The 24,081-nt window shown below is 42.1% G+C and overlaps 1 protein-coding gene across 1 annotated transcript in view; it reads left to right on the top strand.

Moving 5' to 3' along the window:
• sema5a (sema domain, seven thrombospondin repeats (type 1 and type 1-like), transmembrane domain (TM) and short cytoplasmic domain, (semaphorin) 5A) overlaps positions 1-15,181 on the top strand; it is a 139,319-nt gene extending 124,138 nt beyond the window's left edge. Inside the window, exons 17-22 of the mRNA XM_080050292.1 lie at positions 3,191-3,400; positions 5,613-5,783; positions 6,367-6,522; positions 8,035-8,079; positions 9,529-9,740; positions 13,745-15,181. Of these exons, the coding sequence (XP_079906418.1) occupies positions 3,191-3,400; positions 5,613-5,783; positions 6,367-6,522; positions 8,035-8,079; positions 9,529-9,740; positions 13,745-13,864 (914 nt within the window). The 3' untranslated portion in view covers positions 13,865-15,181. The remainder of the gene's footprint in view (positions 1-3,190; positions 3,401-5,612; positions 5,784-6,366; positions 6,523-8,034; positions 8,080-9,528; positions 9,741-13,744) is intronic.
• The last annotated feature ends 8,900 nt before the right edge of the window (positions 15,182-24,081 follow it).

A 24,081-nucleotide genomic window follows, 5' to 3' on the forward strand; every position in this document is an offset into this window, starting at 1 on the left:
CCCTCTCAGTGTGGTCCGGTGTTGCTTTGACGTCCATACTACTGTATTGTTATTGTTTCACACACAGTGCGTCAGAAGAAGGTTAGCGATTTTTTCACATCTCCGTCTCTCACCTATGTCAGTGTTAAAGCAGAGTTGCGTCTCTCTGGTTTGCAGATATCTGTTTTCATCCTCCATCTCTCCTTTTCCCCATCTTCCTTTCTTCTCACTTCTTTCGCTGTTTGATCGCCTTTAAGTTTGCCTATACAGTACGTCAGATTGCACAGCATTGCGTGTCCTTGTGGCTTCACAGTTACATCTCTCTCTTTCTCTCTCTCTCGCCCCCAGAAGTGCACCGCTTTGTTTACTGTGTGTTTTTGCCTTTGAGCGGGGTGTAAGGTTGAGCAATGGGAGGGAGCAGGGAACTTTTTTTAATGTCCTACTTTCTCTGCCGTCGGGACTATTGGATGTAGCCGGAGAGCGAGGATTAATTCTCTCCGGCTGTGTGAGGTGCCCGCGCCGATCGATAGATCCAGTCGCTACTTATTTGAGAGGGAGGGCGCCACACTGTTTGTTTTGGCGACGGGAGGGCAGGCCTCCCTGAGGTATAGCATTGCCAATACAGTACCACGGAGCAGTCTCGGGCCAAAGCTTAAGTCAGAAACGTGAGCTGTGTGCTGCTAGTCATGGGCTCTAGTGTAATTGTGTGTCCAATTGCATTTGCACGTACCTACATTGGTGTGTGCATGCATGGACACACACACACACACACCTATACCTGGATTTAGCTCTTGTAATGTGTGTGTAATGTCTTTCAATGGGGGGGGGGTACATTTGAAGCTGGGGTCCTTGAAAACTTTAAGCTTCAAAACACTTCATTACCTGCATTCTGGTGAATTTCTATGCACCAATCGATGCCTTTTCCTCATCAATTTATGACTGAAATGTCTTTATCTCACAAATATAATGTAATAATATGCAGTGAGGCTCTCAGGCATTCTGTGTTTCTTTCAAATATGTATTCTCATGGATTGTTCAGATCTCTCTGATATCATGTCCATCTCAACAACACATTATTATTAGAGACCTTGTTAAAGCCTTAGGCTCCATATTAGTTTCAACCCCCTGAACTGTTATTTTTGAGTGGGTTGTCTTTCATATTTTTTTAAAGGGAACAAATTTACCTTTTGTAAATATTGAGGTGGACATACATATATGCATTCAAGCGTTTGCATGTATGAGATGGGTCGATTATAAAGCACTCCATTGCCTTCAGAGCATACAGTAGCTGCAGTCTGTACTCTCTTGGGCTATACAGAGTGGCTGGGATAAAGACTACAGGTCACAGTGGCAGGCAGGACGGTCCGTGCCACTGCCTGCCCAGAATCGATAAAGAGCCTCGACGGGGGCCTCTGTCAGCGCTCACGGCAGCCTGACGCCCGGGGGTGAGGCGGCCTGTGCACTGCCAAGGTTGCTAACCGTATTATGAAGAGGTGTGGGGAGGATTTGGTTTGGTGCTAGGTAAATCCACACACATACACACACACACACACACACACACACTGTCCTCTCCCTGAGAATACAAAGCAGCAGCCCGCGCGGGTCATGCTAACTTGTCAGTGAAAAGGAGTCACGCTGACCAAACAACAAGGCCAGGCCTGGAGGACAGAGAGCAGAGGAGTGGGAGAGAGAGAGGGAGACAAAAGCAAGAGAAGGTTAATGGGAAACATAGATAGAGGAGGATAAAGAGAGAGGCAGTGAGAAAAACAGATGAGATGGCGAGATAATACCCGAATGATGAATGGAGAGATTAGGAGACTCTGACAAAGAAAAACGAAGGTTGCCGGTCTAACGATCCAGATGTGATCCTTGCGTCTGACACACAAAAGAAACACACCTTTTTTTTCTTTGAAGGAAAATAGCTAGGGAGTGGCAGAGCAAGAAAGTGGTGAATTGGAGTGCAGAATGGCTCAAAGCTGAAGAGGCACACACACAAAGACACAAAATGAAGACCTCACGTTGTTATCTGAAAAGAGTAGTAGATAATAGCCCCAGTTATTTGAATGAGTGAATCATCAGAGGAGTGCCTCGGACACAGTGGCTGTAATTTCATTGAAGGTGATTATCGCTCATTCAAACAGATGAGTTCGCTCTGTTCATTCAAATAGGGCCAGAAGCTTCTTCTTTCCCCCCTCTTAGCTCATTCAGCTCATTGCAACGGCGCTGATTAATGCACGCGGTAATTATAGTTTAATAGAAATTGGAGTTTCGTATTTCATCAGAAATCCTCTATTTCACTCATTGCAGAGATGAGAGTACACAGATTAGTCATCTGTTGTTGTCTGATGAGGAGGGTGTGTGTGTGTGTGTGTGTGTGTGTGTGTGTGTGTGTGTGTGTGTGTGTGTGTGTGTTGGGAGGACCCACTCGGCTCTCTTTGAATCCATCTTCAGAATGTGACAACAGGTCTGGGAAGAATCAAATGATGGATTACATTTGTGAGGGTGATTTCTGCCGACATCATTCTGCATCTATCCGTCTATCTATCCATCTATATGTGCTGGATTTATACATCCTCTGCTCCATCCTCTTGTAGGAATATTTATTTACTTGTTTTTATTCTCTCTGACTCTGAATCAATAGTTTATCTTACATCAGTGACTTAGAAAGTACCGGTAAACAGACAAGAGCTGAGTCAAAAGCCATGCTCGCAGCTCTGGGAGGATATACCGAGCTTAATGCTAACATCAGCTTGCTAACATGCATAACAACATCCCTAGAGTCATTCCACTACCAAATAAAGGTAGTCGATTATTATTATATTTACTACTGGTAAATAAAGATAATCTTGGATGAATGAGTTCTGCATCAATCAAGTGTAATTTATAGAATTTAAACAGAACATCAGATTGACAGCATCTATGAGAATATGAAAAACAAAAGAACGCAGCACAAAAGCAAACAAGGGTGGATGCAGTGATCCTAATTTCAAAACACTTATTCTATCAAAATGTGCTAATATCTACCCACTGTCTGCACGGGGGAGGCTCCGTATATGGCTATGTAAACAAACTGTACTCCGACCAATCAGCTATAGGCGACGATAGTAACGACAATCCTATTGGACAGGTGGTCAAAACAACACCATACTCCAGGCATGACGGTATATAGTAAGTTGTTTTGACTCTACGGTCACCACTCTGATCCAAACAGGAGAGGTGCTTCGTCTCGGGAGGATCTCTGGACACACGCTGAACGGCGGCTGGGCATCATGGAGCTCCTGGTCCCAGTGCAGCAGAGACTGCAGCCGAGGTATCCGCAGCCGCAAGAGAGCCTGCAGTAACCCAGAGCCCAAGTATGGAGGTCAGACCTGCCTGGGGGCCGCACAGGAGTATCAGGAGTGTAACATCACCCCTTGTCCAGGTAAGAAATGACCTCATGAACACACAGGACACACAAAAACACAGTTGGTGCAATAAAAACCTAACAAAACAGATATAAGGCCATTTTGAATCAGAAGTCAATTACTTAGGCCCAGCTCTCTTTTTTCCACTCACGTAAAGATAAATACGCCCTTCTCCAAACCATACTCCAGCTATGTTTTTCCTTTGAATAATGGACAAAGAAATTGCGGTGACTAAAATGTCTCGCCGAATCAAAGAGGAACCACAAAAGAAAATCAGTTGCAGATAAGAGATGTGACGGAGGACCCCAATTTACACCAGGAATCAGAGACAATCCCTGTGGCGCTCCAGTTTGTAATTACATCGCTGGGTAATTATGCTGCCAGCTATGGGAGGCCTTATTCTTGTATTGACGAGCCCTGAGACACAATACATTTTCAACACACTCCTCTAGCGTAAGACGGCGAGAGGAGGAAGCTTTTTCCAATTAAAAGAATGCTGCCGCCTGACAAGGGAAGTGAGCTGTCTAAATGGAAATCCTTGTGCTTAGCTTGGCATAAAGCACACCTGGTATCTAGCACAGGCACCACCATGTAGACAAGCCGGTCTCAGATGATTATTAATCAAGGCCTGCGTATTTTGTCTTAGGTAGGCCACATAAAATCTGGATCTATACGTCGTCCTCGGCAGCCCCAATCTGTCCTCATTGCTGCTGCCGCTCTGTAAGCATGGCAAACGAGACAAGGGAGAGAACGAACATCAATACTGTTTTTACAGCCTGTTAATTCATTCAGTGGAAGTGCACGCCATTCACCTCCCAACAGCTTGAGCGCAGTTGCTAATAGGGCAAGCTGTTATCAGCCCGCGAGCTCAGATGAAGACTTTGGCTGGCTCATCCCACAAACAGCATCCCATTTGCTTTTATTCAGGAGGGCCTCCTGCCTGTGCGTTTGCCACAAGTGTTTCCCCCTGGGTAAAATGTCGAGTGAATGTACGTTCATTTTCCTTGCGCCGTATCACTATGCTAATACGTGTAGCACACCTCTTCTGTTGGCTGTAATAATACCGTAGCTACAGTGTATTGATGAACAACTCTGCGCTCCTGTCCCCCGAAGGAACCGACTTAACTCAGCGCGAGTAGCAATGAATACTAATGCGAACTCAATTAGCACCCCTCTGAAAGTGAGATATTATGTTGAGGCAGGCAGACAGTGCCGGTAGACCTATTGTAATCCTCCCATGGCTAATCCAGTGCTTTTCGAATGCGGTAGTGCACTCACTGCGAAAGGAGAGGGAGAGAAGAAGAAGGAAAAAAAGGTGCTATGCCTACCAATTCATCTGGCCCTGGAAACAAATGAATCCGTGTTTTTCTTGCGTCTGCACCTGAGATGAGCCGATCCGTCATCGAGGGGCCAGGAATCGACTCACACGTCACCTTGCGATAGAGAAATTACACTGAGATGACAAAAAGCATCGGCAACTTCAATTACCGCCACTGCGCTGCCAGCCATCACCAGGTCTTTAAAAGCAATCCCCGAGTGTGTTCCGGAGAGAAAAAGGGGGGAATATCTCTCTGCCACACAATGAAGTCAGGTTTTATTCAGATGATTTGCAAAGCATATTTACCTTTGTTGTGTTTTCATGGCCAGTGATTGCTTTAAATGTATTGCTCTTTTTCCTCTCATTCTTTTCATTTCTCCCACATCTCCTTCTCTCCCTCTACTCATCTATTTATGTCTTTCTTTGTGTGCGGAGATGACTCCTCTGTTGTTTGCCACTTGGCACCACATGAAGGGAGGAGGAAGAATAACAACGGCGCATTGTGATGCTTCATTTATCTTTATTAATCAGGGGGGAGATTGCTCAGTTAGGGGAGGGAGGTCAGGAGTTTGTTGTAACAGCTGGCTGATGCACACTTAATTTTTTCATCAAAACACACACACACACACACACATACTTAACATAGCTTCATATTTGTGCGTCACACATCGCAGATTGAAATGGCTTGGAATGACTTCCAATCACTTGTTGCTCAGAGAAAATGTGTCTAATGAAATGACCTGGAACCTTTATCCAAGAAAACATGAAAGCACACATTTTACTGGAATACTGTCATCGAAAAACAAGAAAATGACTGACTACACAAGCTATCAACTGTTTGTACTATTGTTATTATTCAGTATTTTTCTAGCAGTAAGATAAACAGTATAACACTGATATCCTGGTTTCAGTGGACGGCAGCTGGTCATGCTGGTCTTCATGGTCCAAGTGCTCTGTGACGTGTGGAGGGGGACACTACATGAGGACGCGCACCTGTAACAACCCCCCGCCGGCCTATGGAGGGGACATCTGCCTGGGACTGCACACTGAGGAGGCACTGTGCAACACACAAGCCTGTCCAGGTACACACACACACACACAAACGCAGACACACACACAAACACACAAACACACACACACACACATACCTCAGTGATAAGAGGCCTTAAGCTCTGACTCGGTCACCAATCCATCACAGGTTCATTGTTTATTTTCCTCAGTCTCTCACGGCTCCTTCTAGGCAGTGATGCATGAATAATAGGCAGCAGAGGTCACACACACACATACACATAGCTGGACGTTCACTGGACAGCCTGTGAGATCAACTGGCGTTGCCATTTTTTTATTTTTTCCCCCCATTAAAACAAGAAACAAGAAAAATTAAAATACATAGAAATACATCAATTAAAGCAATATAAAAATAAATAAAGTTAATAGGATTTTAAAGGAAAAAATTAGAAATAATATTTTGATGGACAGTGCCAAATCATAAACTGTAGCTACATATGACATGTAGAGCGGTTTTGAGTTTTAGTCCACCTCTTCACAAGACCAATTTTGATCCCATTTCATATTGTGTTGTGCTACTTTAAAACGGTTTGTTGCAATCATTTTCTCCAAAAGACATTGGCTTCACAATTGATTTTCTATTGTTGTCATTTCCAGAGAGCTGGTCCAGCTGGTCGGATTGGTCCCACTGTGACTCCAACGGGGCCCAGATGCGTGTGCGCCACTGTGACGTCCTGTTCCCTACTGGAAACCAATGCTTAGGAAACAAGAGTGAGACCAGGTCCTGCCCCCCTGACTCCAACTTTATACCAGGTAACCACACACACACACACACACTCACACATACATGCACAGTCTCTTGTCTTGGGCACTCATGCATGACTAAGCACACAATTTTGAGCACACACACTCATTCTAGACCGCCCACCACCACCATATGCCCACAGTGGCAATTCAGTTCATTTCCAAGAATCCAGTGATAATGAAATACGTTTGCTGATCCCTCTATGGGACTGGCTTCAGGTCAAGGGGTCGGGTTCAGACACAGTGCAGCACTTTTGGGGAATGTCTGGCATTAGTGTCTTGCTCAAGGACTCCCGGGTGCGGCAGGTGATTACACGGGGGCGTGAACTCTACGTGCTACACTTAAGGGGCTAGTCTCCCAACCCATTCCAACAGCCCTGCTGCTATATTAGTTTCATTATGAGCCCACGAGTCCTGTCAGGCAATGCACAAAACACTTAGAACAGCAGTTTCCGCTCTCTTTTTTTTCCAAATGTTGAAAGGAAAGGAAGAAAAAGCTCTGTGCCATTTCCTACACAAGGTCATTCAAGAAATTGTATTCTTTCTTTTCTATTTTCTGGAACCACATCTAAGTGATCGTTTCCTGTTGATGTATGTGGGACCTTCCCTGTTGTTTTTTAGCAATGCAAAACCAACATTTCTTCCACAAATACAATATGGATAGGGACAGAACCACTATCGTTAGCCATCGTAATACCCTCCCCCAAGCATGTCATGTCATGTATAACAGCAACTTTATACAGCACTATAGAGACATTCTATTAATTTGAACTAATACAATCCACGGTTCTTCTTTTTTTTCAAAACGTGTTTGATTGCGATGAGGAATATATAATCTGATACAGAGACAAGATTGATCCTCTGCACCTACTATCACACATTATTAGTATTGATATCTGCTTAGACAGCCATCTCCCTATTGACAGCCAGTAATGCAAGACACCCCAGAGCTTCTCGGCTACACGGAGATCATTAAAACCCCTGCCTGCTAATCTCCTGCACACCGTATCACTGTGATCACTGCAACCACTATTAGATATGTGTATGATTGGAACAGGTTAGGATGGAGTCCTGGTGTTCTTGAAATTTAGAAATCATTCATTTTCTATTTTCTAGATAGAATAAACATTTTATTAAAACATAAATGTGTAACCTTTCTGTATCAATTAGCAGGGATATAATAGTCTTGAAAACCCTTCAAAAGCCTTGATGGAATTACCCATTTGCCTTTATACCTTATCATCCATCCCCTTTAATGGGGAAGGTAGTCCATTAAGGTTCATTAGCAACGTCTTGTACTTCATTTCCTTTAATGCGAGCTGATACTTTTCATAAACCACTCCAGGTGCCAAAGCCGTGATTAGCTCACCGAGTTTTTACGATGATCTGTTTCGTATTGAGTGCAGCTTTCATCTCCACACTTAACTTCAGGGCTACAATTTGTCATGCTAACAGGGGTGTGTGTGAATATGGTTTTTGGCCCTAATTCTGCTGCCTTTTTTGCTGTTTCCCCTCTGTCAGAGGTCTCGATTGCACGCTCCAGCCAGGAGGAGAGGCGATGTGGAGGTAATTCCTCAGTGTGTGTGTGTGTGTGTGTGTGTGTGTGTGTGTGTGCGTGCGTGCGTGCGTGTGTGTGTGTGAAAGAGATAGAGAGAGAGAGTGACAAAGGGGGTGGGAGGGGGTGATAACACCTTGCATTGCACTTGTGAAGCATCTTTGGCCAGAAGATAGCTTTTTCAAATCCTGCTTAACGGCATATAAATCCAGCTGTTAATGCACCCCAAGGTACATTCAAGAAAAATGGTGATGTGCTGAAGGTAGCTAGAGATGCACTGTATGCAATTTGTAAAAAAAAATCTTCTTTTTTAAATGCACAGCACTTCTCAAGCTATAATGATCATTTCCACCCGACAAGAATGACCTCATCTTAAGGTCAGGAGAGTAGACAACATCTCCGCTCTGCTTATGTTTCTGTCTTCATCTACACGATACAATTGTAGTTGTGAAAAATCTACATAGATGAATGACCAAAAAACACTGTCATTTCCACTGTTACAGTCGGACTCTGTGTATTTAGTGAATTGGTGAAAATCCCTTATATTCAGTGTCTTCAAACTGCTGAACTGCAACAATCGAAATATGAGAAAGCTCTGAGTTGATAAGAATGCAGATAAACTCTATCTAAGGCACTCTGGGCCCACAGCAATGAGCCACATGAGGAAAAGCCAGGCTTCAGGGACCACTAGTGCCCTGAGTTTTGCCTCTTACTGTCATTGTTCATCTAGTTGCAGGGTGGGTGCAGTCCGACAGACAGTTCGGCAGACAGTGCAGACAGTGCTCAGGGCAAAAACAAAAAAAGAATATAGTTTCTTGCCTATATATTTTTAACATAAACAGAGCCAGTAAATGACAGTGCTCTTGATTAAATAGTCTATAGTTGATCGACCTGTATATCCTAAACCAAATTTGAGTTGATTTATGCTTCTACCCAAGAAATAACATGTACAGTAAGGATACTGCATTAAACATACTGAAACCAGTGCAGCATTTCGGTTATTATGTTAGACTACCCTTATTTTAAAGAAAGATTCAAACAAGAACCATGGCTAATAGAATCATGGTATTGTTTGCTCTTATCATTTTCTAAATGCTTGATATAGAAATGTATAAAAATACAGTACATTCCAATTGTTTTAGTCTTTTTTTTTCGGCTATAAATACTCCAGATACTCTATAAATGACACAGCAGGAAGTCACACAGGAAAAAATTCAAATGGAAATGCCTTGAGGAAAGTTGAATGTTAATGCCAGATACAAACAGGGCACAAGAACACAAAGACAGAAGAGAGAGAAAAAAAGGAAGCGACGACTGTTCTTTCTTTTCCTCACCAGTCTAAGGGGGTCTTCTTTATTTCAGATACACATTAGCATATGAATAGCAGCTCCAATTATCTCTTCCACTTGTGTGAATTAACTGAGAATTACCTCCCTCCCCGCGCCCTCCCTCCTTTTTAGACTTCAACCTGTTCCACATGATCGCCGTGGGGCTGAGCAGCTCCATCCTGGGTTGCCTGGTGACGCTGCTTGTCTACTCGTACTGCCAGCGCTACCAGCAGCAGGCGCACGACGCCACAGTCATCCACCCCATCTCCGCCGCGCCACTCAACACCAGCATCACCAACCACATCAACAAACTGGACAAATACGACTCGGTGGAAGCCATCAAGGTCTGTGGACGGGGGTTTGCACTTGGGGTTTTTTTTTTCATAACAAAGAAGTTTGTAACATTTTCCTTAAAAGGTGTAGTCAGCGATTCAGGAGAAGGCTTGTTGTCAAAATCAGTGAATATCTCCTCACAATACGCTCCCTGTATGTACTGTGTGTGTGTGTGTGTGTGTGTGTGTGTGTGTGTGTGTGTGTGTGTGTGTGTGTGTGTGTGTGTGTGTGTCTGTGTGTGTCTGTGTGTGTGTGCGCTGAAAAAAGAAAATATATGTTAATATGCAGCCTAGGCTCTGTAAACAGGAATGAGCCTATAGGTTGTGTATTAACACCTGTGGATCGTGGGGAGATATTAAGTTGATTTTGACAACAAGTGTTCTCCAGAATCGCTGCCTCCACCTTTAATGTTTGACTTAATCAAGTGATGTCACAGTGAGCAGCGGTTTGCCTCTTCCTCCAGTGTCAGTTGGGATTAAATACTTACCGCATGACTCTCACTGTCGCTCTCTAGTCCTTTAACAGAAAAGCCCATGTGCGTACATCCTCTTCTCCGCTGTGTGTCTCAGTGTGTGACTGTGTTCTGTGTCAGTTGTCATACACTGCTTTCTCATAACATACTAATGCAATTACTTATTGGTGCGTGGGTAGGTTAGCAGCGGCGATTCTCTGTATCTGCACTGCATTTCCCTACTCTAAAGGGGGTCTATGTGTTACTATTGCAGAAAGTCTGGTGTACCAGAGCGAGTGACAGAGATCCAGCGGTACAAACAGCCGCTTATCCACTGATACATCAGGGCTTAAGTGCCAGACTGGACTGGTGATAAGTGCTTGTCCACACATACTCCAGTGGCTTTTTTTCAAGGAGCTCTGTTTGTGTAGGTTAGAACCACTTTAACAAACTGCACATTTTCTAACGTAAAAATGAGATTCAGAAGCAATAAATCTACCTATTGTTACTCCCACTGATAAGAAGTTATTGGATATGCAAGGTTTCAAGGCATTCATCATAGTTTTAGAGAAGCGCATTTGCTAACTTAGCCAAGTTCCTATATAATTACTGTCTCCCATTTACGATTTGAAATGATGTATAAAAAAAGAAGAAGGATTCTCATTACTAGCTGGCGTTCTGGATTAGGTTGAGCTGTTGCTAGTGTAGTGAGCTTAATAAACTAATGTTAGCTTACATGTGTTTTTAAAGTTTTCATCTGATTCATTTTAAAGGGAGTCATCATTGATATGCACATGATAACGTTAGGGCCGATAACACAATCTCCTTAGACTTTTGCTCCTGTGTTTTTGGTTTTGGACGAGCTAGAAAAAACACATCACTATAACACTTTAATGCTGATGTACAGTATAAGCAGGTTTGTTTGTGTTTGATAATCACTATTCTGTCAGTTAAAGTCTTTAAAATCAGATATAGCCTATATTATAAACCAAGCAAATACCTCGAGCTCTGTTTGCAAAACTAATTCACAGATATCAAAGTGTTTTGTAAAACCGCCACAGAGGGAACAGGGCCTTTGGCTAACATCTCTGAGGGTAATTTCATTGTGCGATAAAGGTGTGAGGAGCGTTCATCTGTCATGCAATTAGAGTCAGGAGCATTGAGCGTAATTCAGTTAGTTCTATTGCAGATTGAAGCAGATATGAATATAGACAATGCATGTGAAAATACAATTGGACTTTGCATGGCAAATGAGAGCCGTCAAACTCTTCTGAAAAGCACACCCACACACTGATCCTAAACAGTTCGGATGGTGCAGTGAATTTAAACAATTCAGTCTGCAAAACTGTACTATGACTCCTTTGAAGGATTATAGGGAGGAATGATGAACACGTGATGGCTTCTTCTTTTTTTATACATTTTATGGGCACAAATCTTGATTTTGATGACAGAGAATATCATAGTTCTTGGCCCCGACCAGTATTTCCAGCAGTCAAGTTTAAGATCACAGGTCTAACGCCACACTGGACGCGTAAGCACTACGAAGGGCCTGGAAGTACATGCAGTTTAGTTTCGGCTCACCTGTTAACAGATCTGACTGGCCACACCAGACAGAGCATTATGATTTTGGTGTCTGTCTGCCACACGCAAAATAAAACATAAACCACATTAAAAAAAACATCAAACTGGATAAACAAACACGTTATTAAGGTGTTTATGTGTTAATTGAAAGAGCAGGGGCTTTCCTTCAACCCGCACTCAGAAACAGTAAGATAAAATACCTTGTTAAAAAATATCAACACTAGGCGTCCCAGGTGCAGTTGTTAAAAACACATACATACAAATATTGAAAATTCACTTGGTTTGTTACTAACACATGATAGAGACTAGCTCTTTAGGAGCCGACTGGCGTTGAGAAATTTGCTCCCGGGTTTGGACAACCAAATGATTTCGGAGTGCTTCGCTCGCTTCGGGGCGCTTCTGTGTCCAGTGTGGCCCCAGCGTGAGTCACCATTTAGCCCTAGTTTTAGACACAGTTTCATCACATTTCCTGGCATCCTGTTAGACAGATTATGGCCTTTAGGCTTTCTTTGAGGATGACTCTTGCCCATTCCTCTCCCCCCTCTGCAGCCAGACGTGTCGGTACTCTTGCCCTTGGACGACCCCGCCATGCACCAGCCTCTCTCTGCTAACATGGGGCTGTCCATGCGTGGCCTGGAGATTTTCTACTAACCACTGACCTCTGACCTCTACAACATCTCGCCTCTTGACCCCCTCCCACCCCCACAACAACAACTCTTTGATCTCTCCCCCCCAACCGCTACTACTTCCTCTGCCCCGCCCTTCCACTTCCTGTGGCACTTCCTGTGTGTGGCAGGTTGGAGTACAGACTCTAGTTTCTCTTTCTCTGCTGAGACCCCTTCATCCCTCCATCACAACGACACCCCCCCCCCCTTAACCCCTTGTGAGAAGGCAGTGTATCCCTCCTCTTTTTTCCTCTTTCCCTCACATTTGCATGCTAGTTTTCTATGTTTGTCCTTCTCGTTTTGTCGTCTCTATGGATTTTCATTTGACGGGTTTGAGAAAGAAAATTCATTATTTTGCTGTTGTGTCACACTGCTTGGTTACCTCTCCGTCACTAATGCCACTTCATACGTCAGGCAAATTTAGTTTACTCCGCCAAAAACTCGACTGTCATCATTCTTGGGCTAATTAAAGAGGTTTAAGGCAAGAAGACAAAGTACTGTAGATGATGCTAACAAGTGTTCTAGCAAAGCTGTTTGAAAGCAGCCATGGGGGCCACCTGCAGAGACACATAACCGTCTGCGGGGCTGCGGGAGCGTTGATTACATTCTCTTTGTGTGCAAATCACATAACGGGATAGAGGCAAAATATATTAGTTTTTTGTCCAGCGCACTCGTTCCCTAACAGTGTCAGTCGGAAGCATCCATCAGGCGCAAATGCAGCATCATCAGGCGTTCAATTACAGCGCCCCGAGGGACTCCTAGCATATATGCTCTACAACAGACTGTTTATGAACACATCCATTTGCCAAATTGCTGATGTTTGTTTTGAGCACCACATCTGAAGCTCATTCCGTGTTGACTATGTCACATTGGGACACACAGGATGCCCCCATGGCTCTTCCTTAGTGTTTAACTGAAACTAGACCCCCTCTTTTGATCGATTTTTATGGCTCAGATTGTCCTAGATGACCAACACTCCGACGGCAGTAAAATCTGCTGATGCTGTGTATTATGGATGACAGAGGTGGACATACGGACACGCATCAAAATAATTTAGCCCCGTGGTGGGCTTATCATTTTCCCAGCCTGTTCGCAAATGCTTTGACCTTGCTCTGTGAAATGTATGTTTCATTCACCGAGCGGCCTTCTCCATTGATTTGTGTTGCTCCTTTTTTCTTTTCTTTGTTCCTTTTTTTTTTTTTTTTTGCTGGATGGATTTGCTTTTTGCCTTGCCATCTGGGCTGAATAATCACTTGATCCATACGTCGCAGACCAAGTCCATACTGACCTTAGTCTCCTTCTATCCATCTATCCGCAGGCCTTCAACAAAAACAATCTGCTTCTGGAGGAGAGAAATAAGTACTTCAACCCTCAGCTCACCGGGAAGACCTACACCAACGCATACTTCACCGACCTCAACACCTACGATGACTATTAACGCTGGGTTCGGAAGCACAGCAAGGACATCAGCCCCGATCATCCATTTTGACTGTCTTGTTTTACTTTGTGCTTTGTATTGACATTTGTGACACCATACGTGGAGTATAGTCCAACTCTGAGACTCAATGGCAGCTGGTATGTAACGTAAGAAACACAGAGACACAGTGTTGCCAACAGAGGGATAGCACCCTCTCTCTCTCTCTCTCTCTCAGGTGCCTTGGGGTGCACTTGGAAAGCTCAATCTTTGACTCTCGCTGAGAAACGGACAACTGGATTTCCCAATGTGGACGAAAAAAAAGGGAAAATATAAGAGCTCAACTCAAAGAGACTGTGGGAAACTGGGATTTTCCTTTTAACTTTTTCTTGTGACACCTCTAAAAACAGACCTGTATTTGTAACGATGGGATTTAACCACAAAAAAGCCGCTTTGCATGACTTCATCTGACGTGTTTTTCCTCTGCCGTTCTGTTTCGTTTTGCATGGTTGATCGCATTCCAGGTTTTGAAGACTCGCAAGCAAGCCTCTTTTTTTTTTTTTTTTTTTTTTGCTGTTCTTAAGTTTAGGACTGGTTTTTGGGAAGTTAATGAAAACAATGACTGTGGTTACGCCTGATAGCTTTCACTATTTCTTGCTTTAGCAGTCTCCAGTTGGATTAATATCCACATCCCAGGTCCCAGTCCTAGAATCAGGATGTAGATATATGAAGTCTGTGCTTAAGTTTGTCCCACTATTTTTATTTTTTATTTTTTCTCTCCTGTTACTGGCTTTTGCAGCTCGCAGTGTCTTGGTTTTCTCTTGTTTTTCTGCTTTTTAAAGGTGCATATGTTTTTGTACAGGATCTTACGTTTGAAGCTCATGTCTGTATTTTTTTTCTAAATACATTTATTCAATGTCTCAAGTGTTTAAAGAATAAAACATTTCCTTTTAAAAAGAAAAAAAAAGATTATGTGCGATCTGAAAAGTAATTGGGAGAATTCATATCAGCCTGCATAAAGTTCAGTCTTTGTCACCGTACTTTTTATATTTTTTGTAACAAAAAAAATTATAATAATGTTTTTGAATTTTGATAGTCTTCGCTATTTCTTTGGCTTCTGAGTTTAATAAGTGTTTGTGAGAGCAGGATGTTAATGGCATTTACTGTACAGACGGAGCGTAGGTAGCATATACTATTCTCCTGAACCCCAACTGGAGTGCTACCTGTATATTATAAGATGATATCCATTCATCAAGATTTTTCTGTTCAGTGTATAACCGATCATGTGGTTATTCACTGGTTCAGTTGCAACTAACTCTTTTTACATGTTTGCTTGTGTTACTGTGCATAAATTAAAAACTGCTTCGTACACAACAGACTTGTCAGAGTTTGAGTTATCCGGGGGAACTTTCACTCATTTGTAAGTCTTGGAGGCCTTTGATCTCAGAACGTTTCATTTTCTCTACAGCTCTTATGAACGACTGAAACGCTGCTTTATATTGAGCGAAAGCATCTATATATAAAGCACTCAGTTGCAAGTGTGAGATGCTTGTGTCCAGTGTGATGTGCACTGACAACCTTGAAGACTTTGATGTTCCTTTAAAAGCAAAGTACTTGAAATCTACAGCGCTAGAAGAACACACCAGCACTTCAAAAATCAGAGGAATAGATTTCCCACCATCAGTTTTTATTTAGTTTTTTGAAGGAGTCTTCAGCAGGGCCCCGCGGTGACAAATGGCATCGGCAGCAGTGGAAGGATACCTGAAGGATACAAATCGCGCGAGGCAGAAGGGTAAAGGTTGGGGGGGGGGGGGGGGGTGAGGCGCCGTCTGAAGTCCAAACTCTAATCTGTATGATGGGGTGTATCACCACACACCGTGCTGTTCTCCATCAACCTTCAACCTGACGGCCCATCTGTGTGCACAGGGTAATGGAGGGGGTGTTATTAATCACTCCGCTGTTTGGTTGGTGGGAGGTGTGGGGGGTGAGGGGCTATTTGCCGGTGATGCAGCCCAATATGCTGCCCAGCTCCACAGAATCAGTCTCTCCATACCTTGAGTTTATTCTTGCTACTTGAGAAAGCGAAAGAGCAACACAGACACACATATGCACATAGAGGGGGGAGGGGCGACCCCTAATAGTTCAGTATTCGCCAATATCACAGTAGAAAAATAGCTAAATGGGGCCACTGTTGTTTGATTTTATATGGAATTGCATGGTTTCTCCCAATAAATCATTATAGCCGACTGTCAATACAAATTTGTATCTCCTTAGTGTGTTTGAGTAGACAATTAAATACGCTTGTATGCCAAGTCAAGAAGACAAACTGTAAATGGAGGCTTTTGTCTGGCGTAGAAAAAAATTTAAGCCAATGTCGCAAAACGGTAATAGGTTTCAATAAGCAGAAAAAAAACATGATTCGACTATTGGTTAGCTATGGGCAAAATTCGTCAAATCAGATTTGACTATGTAAATCTTAGTCGGGGACACCCAGCATAGGGGGTCATACTTAAAAGTGTGAATGTATGCACCTGATAGTGTGTGTGTGTGTGTTACAGGTTTGAAATCTGGTGGGAGAAGCAGCTTTTCTCTCTCAATATGTGGTTATCCTCAAAATGCATTTTCAGACATAGTGGTGACTGAAGCTTTCTTCAGCACTGTCACCATTCTTAAACGCTGTCAGTGAGTTATGCAGCGGGTAGTCAGTCAGACACATGTGACATTCCAGTTTGACAGCACGGGCCGAGGACAATAAATGACTTCCCCAGAGTGGCATTTAGGAACTGCTAAAGGTCGCACCTAAAGGTCACAAGAGCAGGGTTTGAGTCTGTCAGAGAAACTGCTTGCATGTGTATAAATAAGTCAAAAGTGTGGCGGGCTGTTACTCGCAGATTGGTGTGGACAACAACCTGGGATTCATTCATGTGCGTATGGGTATGCGCACTATGGCTTTATCAAAATGGCATTGGAAGTGTTGGCCGGAACCACTTTTTGGTCCAGGCTGCAATATACTAACAACTACTAGATAGATAGCAAGAAAATGTCTTTATTGATCCCTTGACTTTTCCTTCAGCGCCACCAACAGGTCAAAGTTATCATTTGTGTTTGGGTATGTTCGACAATGTCACTTAATGTTGCGGTAGGATGTTGGTCCTGGTTCTAAAAAAGAAACCAAAGTGACAGAAAGATAAAAGAAAGGCATAGGCTATAAAAAATTCAAAAGTGTCTAAAAATTTAATTTGCATTAATAAATAATTAAGTCTTACTGGAGAATTTTAAGGAGTGATGTGTATACATAAAACATGCCATTGTACTTTGTGATCTCATGATCAAAATATATATGAAAATATTGACCCATAAACTTCCTCTCCAGACTGTGAAAGCTCTACCGCCATGGCCGTTTTCGGGAATATATGTTTGATCGTTTCCCCTTACGACGTGATTTGAATATAAAACACCATTGCCATAAATAGCTTCCTCCAAATAATGAGCCAGGATTTCTCCGCGCGTGAAACCATTTTTGCTCATGAAGCATTCAGCAGCTGTGGTAATTAGCGGCCTGTATACAGAGGCCTCGGAGTGGCAAACAAGGTGAGTGAGTGAGATTGTTCCTGTCAGGCAGGTAACAGAGCGTGAACATCCCATTAAACACCTCTTTCTTCCCCTCAAGACCAGTCTTTCTCTCATTCACATGGATCACAGTGCTTGAGACTTGGCCACCTCCTTGAACAGAGCCATCACTCTCCCCACTGCACTGTTATATCAGCTACTCAAAAGCCCTGAAAAAGATGTCCCCAAACTACAAGTAGCCATTGTTTTTCAGTGTCGTGCTGGTCAATGCGGCGCACACTATTAACTAACTACAAGTGAGGGATAATGTATAGTGGACATGATGTAATCCATTTGACTAGATCCTAATTATGAAACTAAAAAGAAAGAAAATGGCTAACTTCTTAAATAGGTTAGGCGCTATTAAAATAAAATTGTTAACATGTGGTTCAATAAATATAATAAAAATACACAAAGCTTGTGTATTAATATACGGTGGCGCTGAGCATTCACCAAATAAAAAAAAGTTTCACAACTTATTTAGCCGTTGGCACACCAGGATCTTGTAATTACGACAACAGTATCTCGTCATTACGAAAAAATATCTCGTAATGACGAGATAAGGATGATCCAATTGAATCCACCAATTGATCTGCTCCTATTGGCCTACTTTACTGTGATCTGTGGTCGGCTGCAATCTACCGCTAATCCCCAGTACAAGGCTTCCTAGCAAAGAAAAGCACTATCTGTGGTCCACCGTTCATGTGTAAACGACGAGTATGATTTAGACAGAAAGTGCTGTTATTTTAGATATGATTGTTATTTATTTTCCGCCATTCTGAATATTATTTTATTTGCGTTCCAGCTACCTAAATCCACAGAAATGGCAATCCAGTGTCCAACTAGGCTACATCTATGCCTTTGTAAGCAGCCTGGTCCTACTAGTCTTCCAGAATAATCAATTGGAGGAGAATCTGACCAGTTATTCTGTTTTTAATTTCTAAATTGAAGATTACTCAATGTCAACATTAGTAAACACAGTACATGTACACAGCATTATTATTAAACTGAAAATGCCATTTTATATTGGCTTATGTGGCGGGGGATGCTTCCCAATGTCACAGGCGTGCATGAATGGGCCCTTGGCAGATGTCATCATCCACCATAGGATGAGGCAAGTCGGTAGAAAAACTACTTGCCATCTGGTTCTGCAGCACACGAGGCCCTGTCGCAGATTATTCTCAACAGCCGCTGGCTGAAGGATTTTGAGAAATTTCTGACCTTTCGGTAAGACTAAACATGTTATCTCATCTAATAAAGTAGTGTCAGCATTTCATTTTAGATGTGAATGTGGAAATAGAAATGTTTTAGCAAATATTATCAATATGATGCCCCTAAATGACTGTGTTGTGCAACCAAGCATATGTCGGAATTTCTATTGAATTTTTTTCATTGCACAACAGGACAACATCAGATCTTGAGTCCTTTCAGAACCATGTTCTGATGTATGCTGGCAATCGGTTTGCCTTCTCTCTTCCAGTGTATGAAGCAAGAACCACCCTCGCTCCACTGGACTACAATCACCACAACCAGCGGCCAGAAACGTGAGGTTTTGTAAGTGATACGTGTGAAAACATATCTTATTGGTTGTTTGCCTGGGGATTTATGATGAGAGTTCAACAAGTTCACTGGAGAATAATGCCACCACTGACGAGGAAATGCTACTTTATGGTGCCTATTACCAAAACCATTTATTAGCTACAGACAGCAGCGTGTGCATGGCTACGTGGTCAAAAGCTTTGTGCTCACACCTAGCCCCAATCATTGCCACCTATACAGGTGAGCTCACTTATGTAACATCTTGTAACAATACGCCAGTGTTCATAAACAGTAACACTATAAACAACAGCCATACTTACAATGGCTGAAACAATCTCTACATGAATTAAAAAACACACACTTAAATGCCACTGTCAACTAATGTTATATGTGTTTTCTTTCCGACAAAGAGAGTACAGCAAGATGTCAAACAGTTACCGTATCCACACAGTAACATGTTCTTGCTGTTACATGTTTAATTGAATCTATTTTTTTTTGCAAATCTTTTTCTTTAAAACGTACCTGTTGCTCATGAGTCTTTTCTTTTGCTGCTCTAGTTTCAACTCACAAACACAAATTTCTCCAGTGAGCGAACGTAGAAATCTTCTGATACATAGTCCTATTGATCATTGGTTTTGTAAATGTTATATCTGTACCACCAATTTGGGGCTGAGAAGGATTATTATTATTACACGGCTACGGTGGCGCTGAGCATTCAGCAAATAAATAAAAAATCCTCACCTTATCTAGCCATTAGCTGGTGTGCTAATTATTTAATAGAATTATTTTAAAGATGTTTTACTGTTCATTCATTAATCAGCGATCACACCGGGAACTGGGGACAAACTTTAGGCTACTGTTTACGCCTGTGATCAGCTGAGGTGAGGTCCGACTGGGCTTTTCTCCTGAATAGTCCCAATGACTTTAGATGTCTGCACAATGTTGACATAACTACTCATAGTGATGCCCTCCTCACAATAAACATCAATGTTTCCCAATCCCTCAATCCAAACAGCAAATAAAAGACAATAACGTGGGATAGCGTCATTGTTGCCGTCCCGCAGCCAGCCAGCCAGCCATGTTATTGATGAATGAAAGGGGTGATCCTGATGTCGTAATTACGAGATCCTGGTGTGCTAATGGCATGATAATGAATGCTCAGTGCCACCGTACACAGCTACTACCTAAATTAATTATTTTATTGATGCAAAACATTGTTGTAAGTTCGGTTTTAATGATCAAAGGTTCAGTAAGAGGAATGGTCAGTTCAGCTAACTTCCTGTCAATGACTGCAGTTAGCAAACCCCTCCCTCATTCTCAAGTCACCACATTAATGCACTGCGGTCTTCAAGCAGTGAGTTATCTAGCATCATCTCAGATCCATAAGTGTGATAAAACATGATAAAAACCATCAAAACAGACATTGAGTAGGATTTTTACCTGCTCCACCATTGTAGGCGCATACACATTCACCCATCTGTCGCTCTGCACGTGCACCGGCAGTGAGACGGATGCCGGTTTGTAGCGTTCTCTCTTCTGATTGGTTATCAGAAGTGGGATCCCTGGAAAGTTTATTTGCCGATTACATGCAGAGCGAGTAACTGAGAGATCGGCTTTATGAAACGCGCACACTATATAAGTGATCACTGTATGAATAAAGAGCGAGGTGAAGTAAGCGATATGTTAATATAAATATTAACATATCGCTTACTTCACCTTTAAGAAATGCTTTTATTGCTTACATTACAAAAAAGTCCTCTAGGGTACTTACTCATGTCGTCTTGACTGGAGTATTTTCAGACATCAACCATGACTCCAATGTTCCCTGCTTTCCAGATACATTCAAAGTCATGTTGAAAAAGTATTCCATTGTTTTTTGAAGCAGTATTAGGCCTAACTGTTTGCAGACTACTGTCAGCATATTGCTATGGCAGGAAGTGATCCATCAGAATAATGACGTATTGGTCCATATAGCAATGGTGAATAAACCTTTACAGCGGGCATTATCAAGAAATAACTGCCCGCAGAATGCCTCAATTGACCAATCAGAACACAGCATTTATCAGTGCCGTGTAATAAAGATCTAGTATGAACTAGAAAAAGTTATGGCTCGGTCTGGGACCAGACTCCAGAAAAACTAGATGAATGTTCTATTGTTTTATGTTTGTATGAATTGGAAGAGGTGATTGAAGGAGATGTTGGCTAAACAGCCCTAGGGAAGACTCAATACTACTGAACAGTTTATGAGCTGTTGTGGGGGTTTTCTCCAGTAGGAAAATAACAGTGATTACCGACGTTTGTCATGCAATGCACTCCTGGAGCAGAGGGGGTTGCAGATAGTGTTTGTTTAACTGTGTGCACTGTAATGGCAAATATTCCATGATATATCTCCGGACTCAAATGATAGAATGCTTATATCTGCAATAAGAAACATTGTAAACTGTTGTTGTTTTAACTGTGTCTGCATTTAGAAACATCCAAATCCCCCTCTCCACGTACTATGTGTATTCCACACCTACACCCAGCCTATTGTCTCTCTCCCCCCCCCCCCCCCCCCATCCTCAGACAAACCCTGCGGTGTTATTTAGGAAACCTGTTTACATAGTGCGTGACTGTACCTATTGTTTAAGTGTAAACCAATCACATGACAAAGATGGTGTCATGTGGTTGATGCTTTGTGTAAATGATTTAAAAGGACTGTTTTCACCTGAAGAAGTATCTTTTTGAGAAGTGCCCCGTGGAGACCGTATGGAATTGCCCGCAGCCTTTCCAAAAGAACGGTGAGACCCAATCGGACTGTTTTATTTTGAATTAGCCTAACGTTGAAGAGAGAATAGCTTTTGTTACTAATTTTTGATTAGTCATATTTGAGCAAGCGAGAGTGTTTGTGGGTAAGTAAGTGTGTCTCTCTGCATGTGTGTGCGTAAGAACCGAATGCGACGTGTGGGACTGTCTGAGTGTGCGTAAGGCTGAGTGTGTGAGCGCGAAACGTGACTATTTGCGATTAAATCCTTACATTTAGGAGTGGGAGGAGGATTAAACCACCCTGCTAGTCAATCTTTATTAAGAAAAGTAAACGTAAATTCCCCAGCTGGTTTAATCGGGTTCGAGTCCATTGTTTGTTTTTCTTTGCATTGTTTGTTTTCCTTGTATAGATTCAAGACTCACCCAAAAAGGTCAACAGTAGGCTAATAAAAATCTCACTGCTTTTGAAAACCATGGGAAAGTGTTTTGGTAAACATACTGGGGACGCTTCTCCAATTCCCAACGCGCCTATTATTACACTCGAGGCTTCAGCAGCCATTACCGCAGCAGCCGCGCTCAGCCCAGAACCGGAACCGGAACAGCAACAGCGCGATGTGAGTACAAGTTTATTAATCCCCATGATAGAAGTGGCCGGCCCGGCCGAACCCATTTTAGTTAATCGGCCTTGCGATACTGATGAGGTTATTAACGCGATGTGTTATCTCCATAGATAGTCTAATATGGATGTAGTATCCGTACTGACCTCAGTTATTCACACGGCATCCAATAATCCTGGTTTATGCGCGTCGCCATTTTGTGAGATTTTTTTACTCACAAGATATCTTGGTTCCACCCCCAGTGGCCATCGGAAAGTATTACAATTTTGGTCACTTCCTTATTGGGTGCTGGTAAAAATCGCTGAGGTTGGGGCTTGGTTATCTCCCAGAACTTAAAATTGTGGGAGAGACACGTTTTTCGGAAGAGTTACTGGTTTTCTGTGCTGATTTCAGACCCACTAACACTGAGTTACAACAAATATTGATGGTTACATTAGGTAACGACTGGGCTAGTGTTTCAGCACAATATTCAACTAACACTTAAAAACGTTTTGCTCACATTTCAGTTTACTGTTAATATTACACCATTACATTCCTGTAAACTCAACACATTCTGTAGCCTATCATGTCGTACACTTTTGATATTAGCAGACATTTAAAACATTGAGCTGGGAAAGACAGCTTTTAGCTTCAGTGCCCCGACTCCTGGAACAATTTACAGCAACAAATTAAACTAAATACCTTCATATCTTTTAAACAATTTAAACAAACTATCTCAAATCTGCCAAACTCTACCTGTAACTGTTTTAATTAGACTATATTGTACTTTCACCCATTTAATTTTAATTGCTGCCACTCTTCACCACTATGTAAATGTTTCAATAGTTTTTTTTTCTCTTCACCTGTTGTTGTGTATTTGATGTTTTTGCATTGAATATTGTTTATGTATTGTTGTTTTTCCTTTGAATTTGCTTTGAACTGGACATCATTGTAAATGAGGGTCACCCCTCAATTGGTCTCTCGAGGATAAATAAAAGTTAAATGAAATTTAAAACATTCCTTTCTGCTTTCAGAATGCAGCCCCATTAACCTTAGAGGCCAAGACATCATATGTCTTTTAGATACCTACTGTATTAATTCCCAGCTCAAATGGCCTGACTATATCCAAGTTTAAAGATAGCAGCCTGTCTGTTTTAAAACCTTCTTTTTCTACCTTAACTTTGTTTTCAAAACATTGCTTCCTTCTATTGCTCAGCCCTATGTTAATAATGCGTTGGTTTACACATTTTGATCCTTTGCCAAATGACTTTTAGAAACCTTTTTGGAACCAACAAAGGTGTCGGTTTAGCTAATCTGTCATTTTCCATTCTCCATTCCTATATTCCTTTTGATTTTGGAGTTGTCCTGTAGAGGACAACTTGTGAAATTGTGAAAGCTATTTTATTGAGGTACCTTTTTATTTCTTTTGATAAGTTCAACTGTACTATTGTCCCTAACTTCATTATTGAATTTCTTTTTATTAAGTGTATTTCCTTGTGCCTTGAGTTTATATTGTAATTTAATCCGTTTGATGGGGGCTCACACCAAAAGGTGTGAGTTACTCCCTGAGGGAGGCATAGTACACCCATATCATCATTTACGTTTTCCTTTGGACTGTTTTCTCACTCCTGACCAACCTTTCTTCTAGTGTTATTTTCAGGGCGCACAGCGATCGTTTACATTTTATTAAACTTTTTTCTTGTTTTGCTTCTAACTACATCATTTTGCTTCCAAACTCTTGTAGGTGCTGAA

The sequence above is a fragment of the Ammodytes marinus genome, assembly GCF_949987685.1.
Source record: "Ammodytes marinus genome assembly, chromosome: 21".
Lineage (NCBI taxonomy): Eukaryota > Metazoa > Chordata > Actinopteri > Uranoscopiformes > Ammodytidae > Ammodytes > Ammodytes marinus.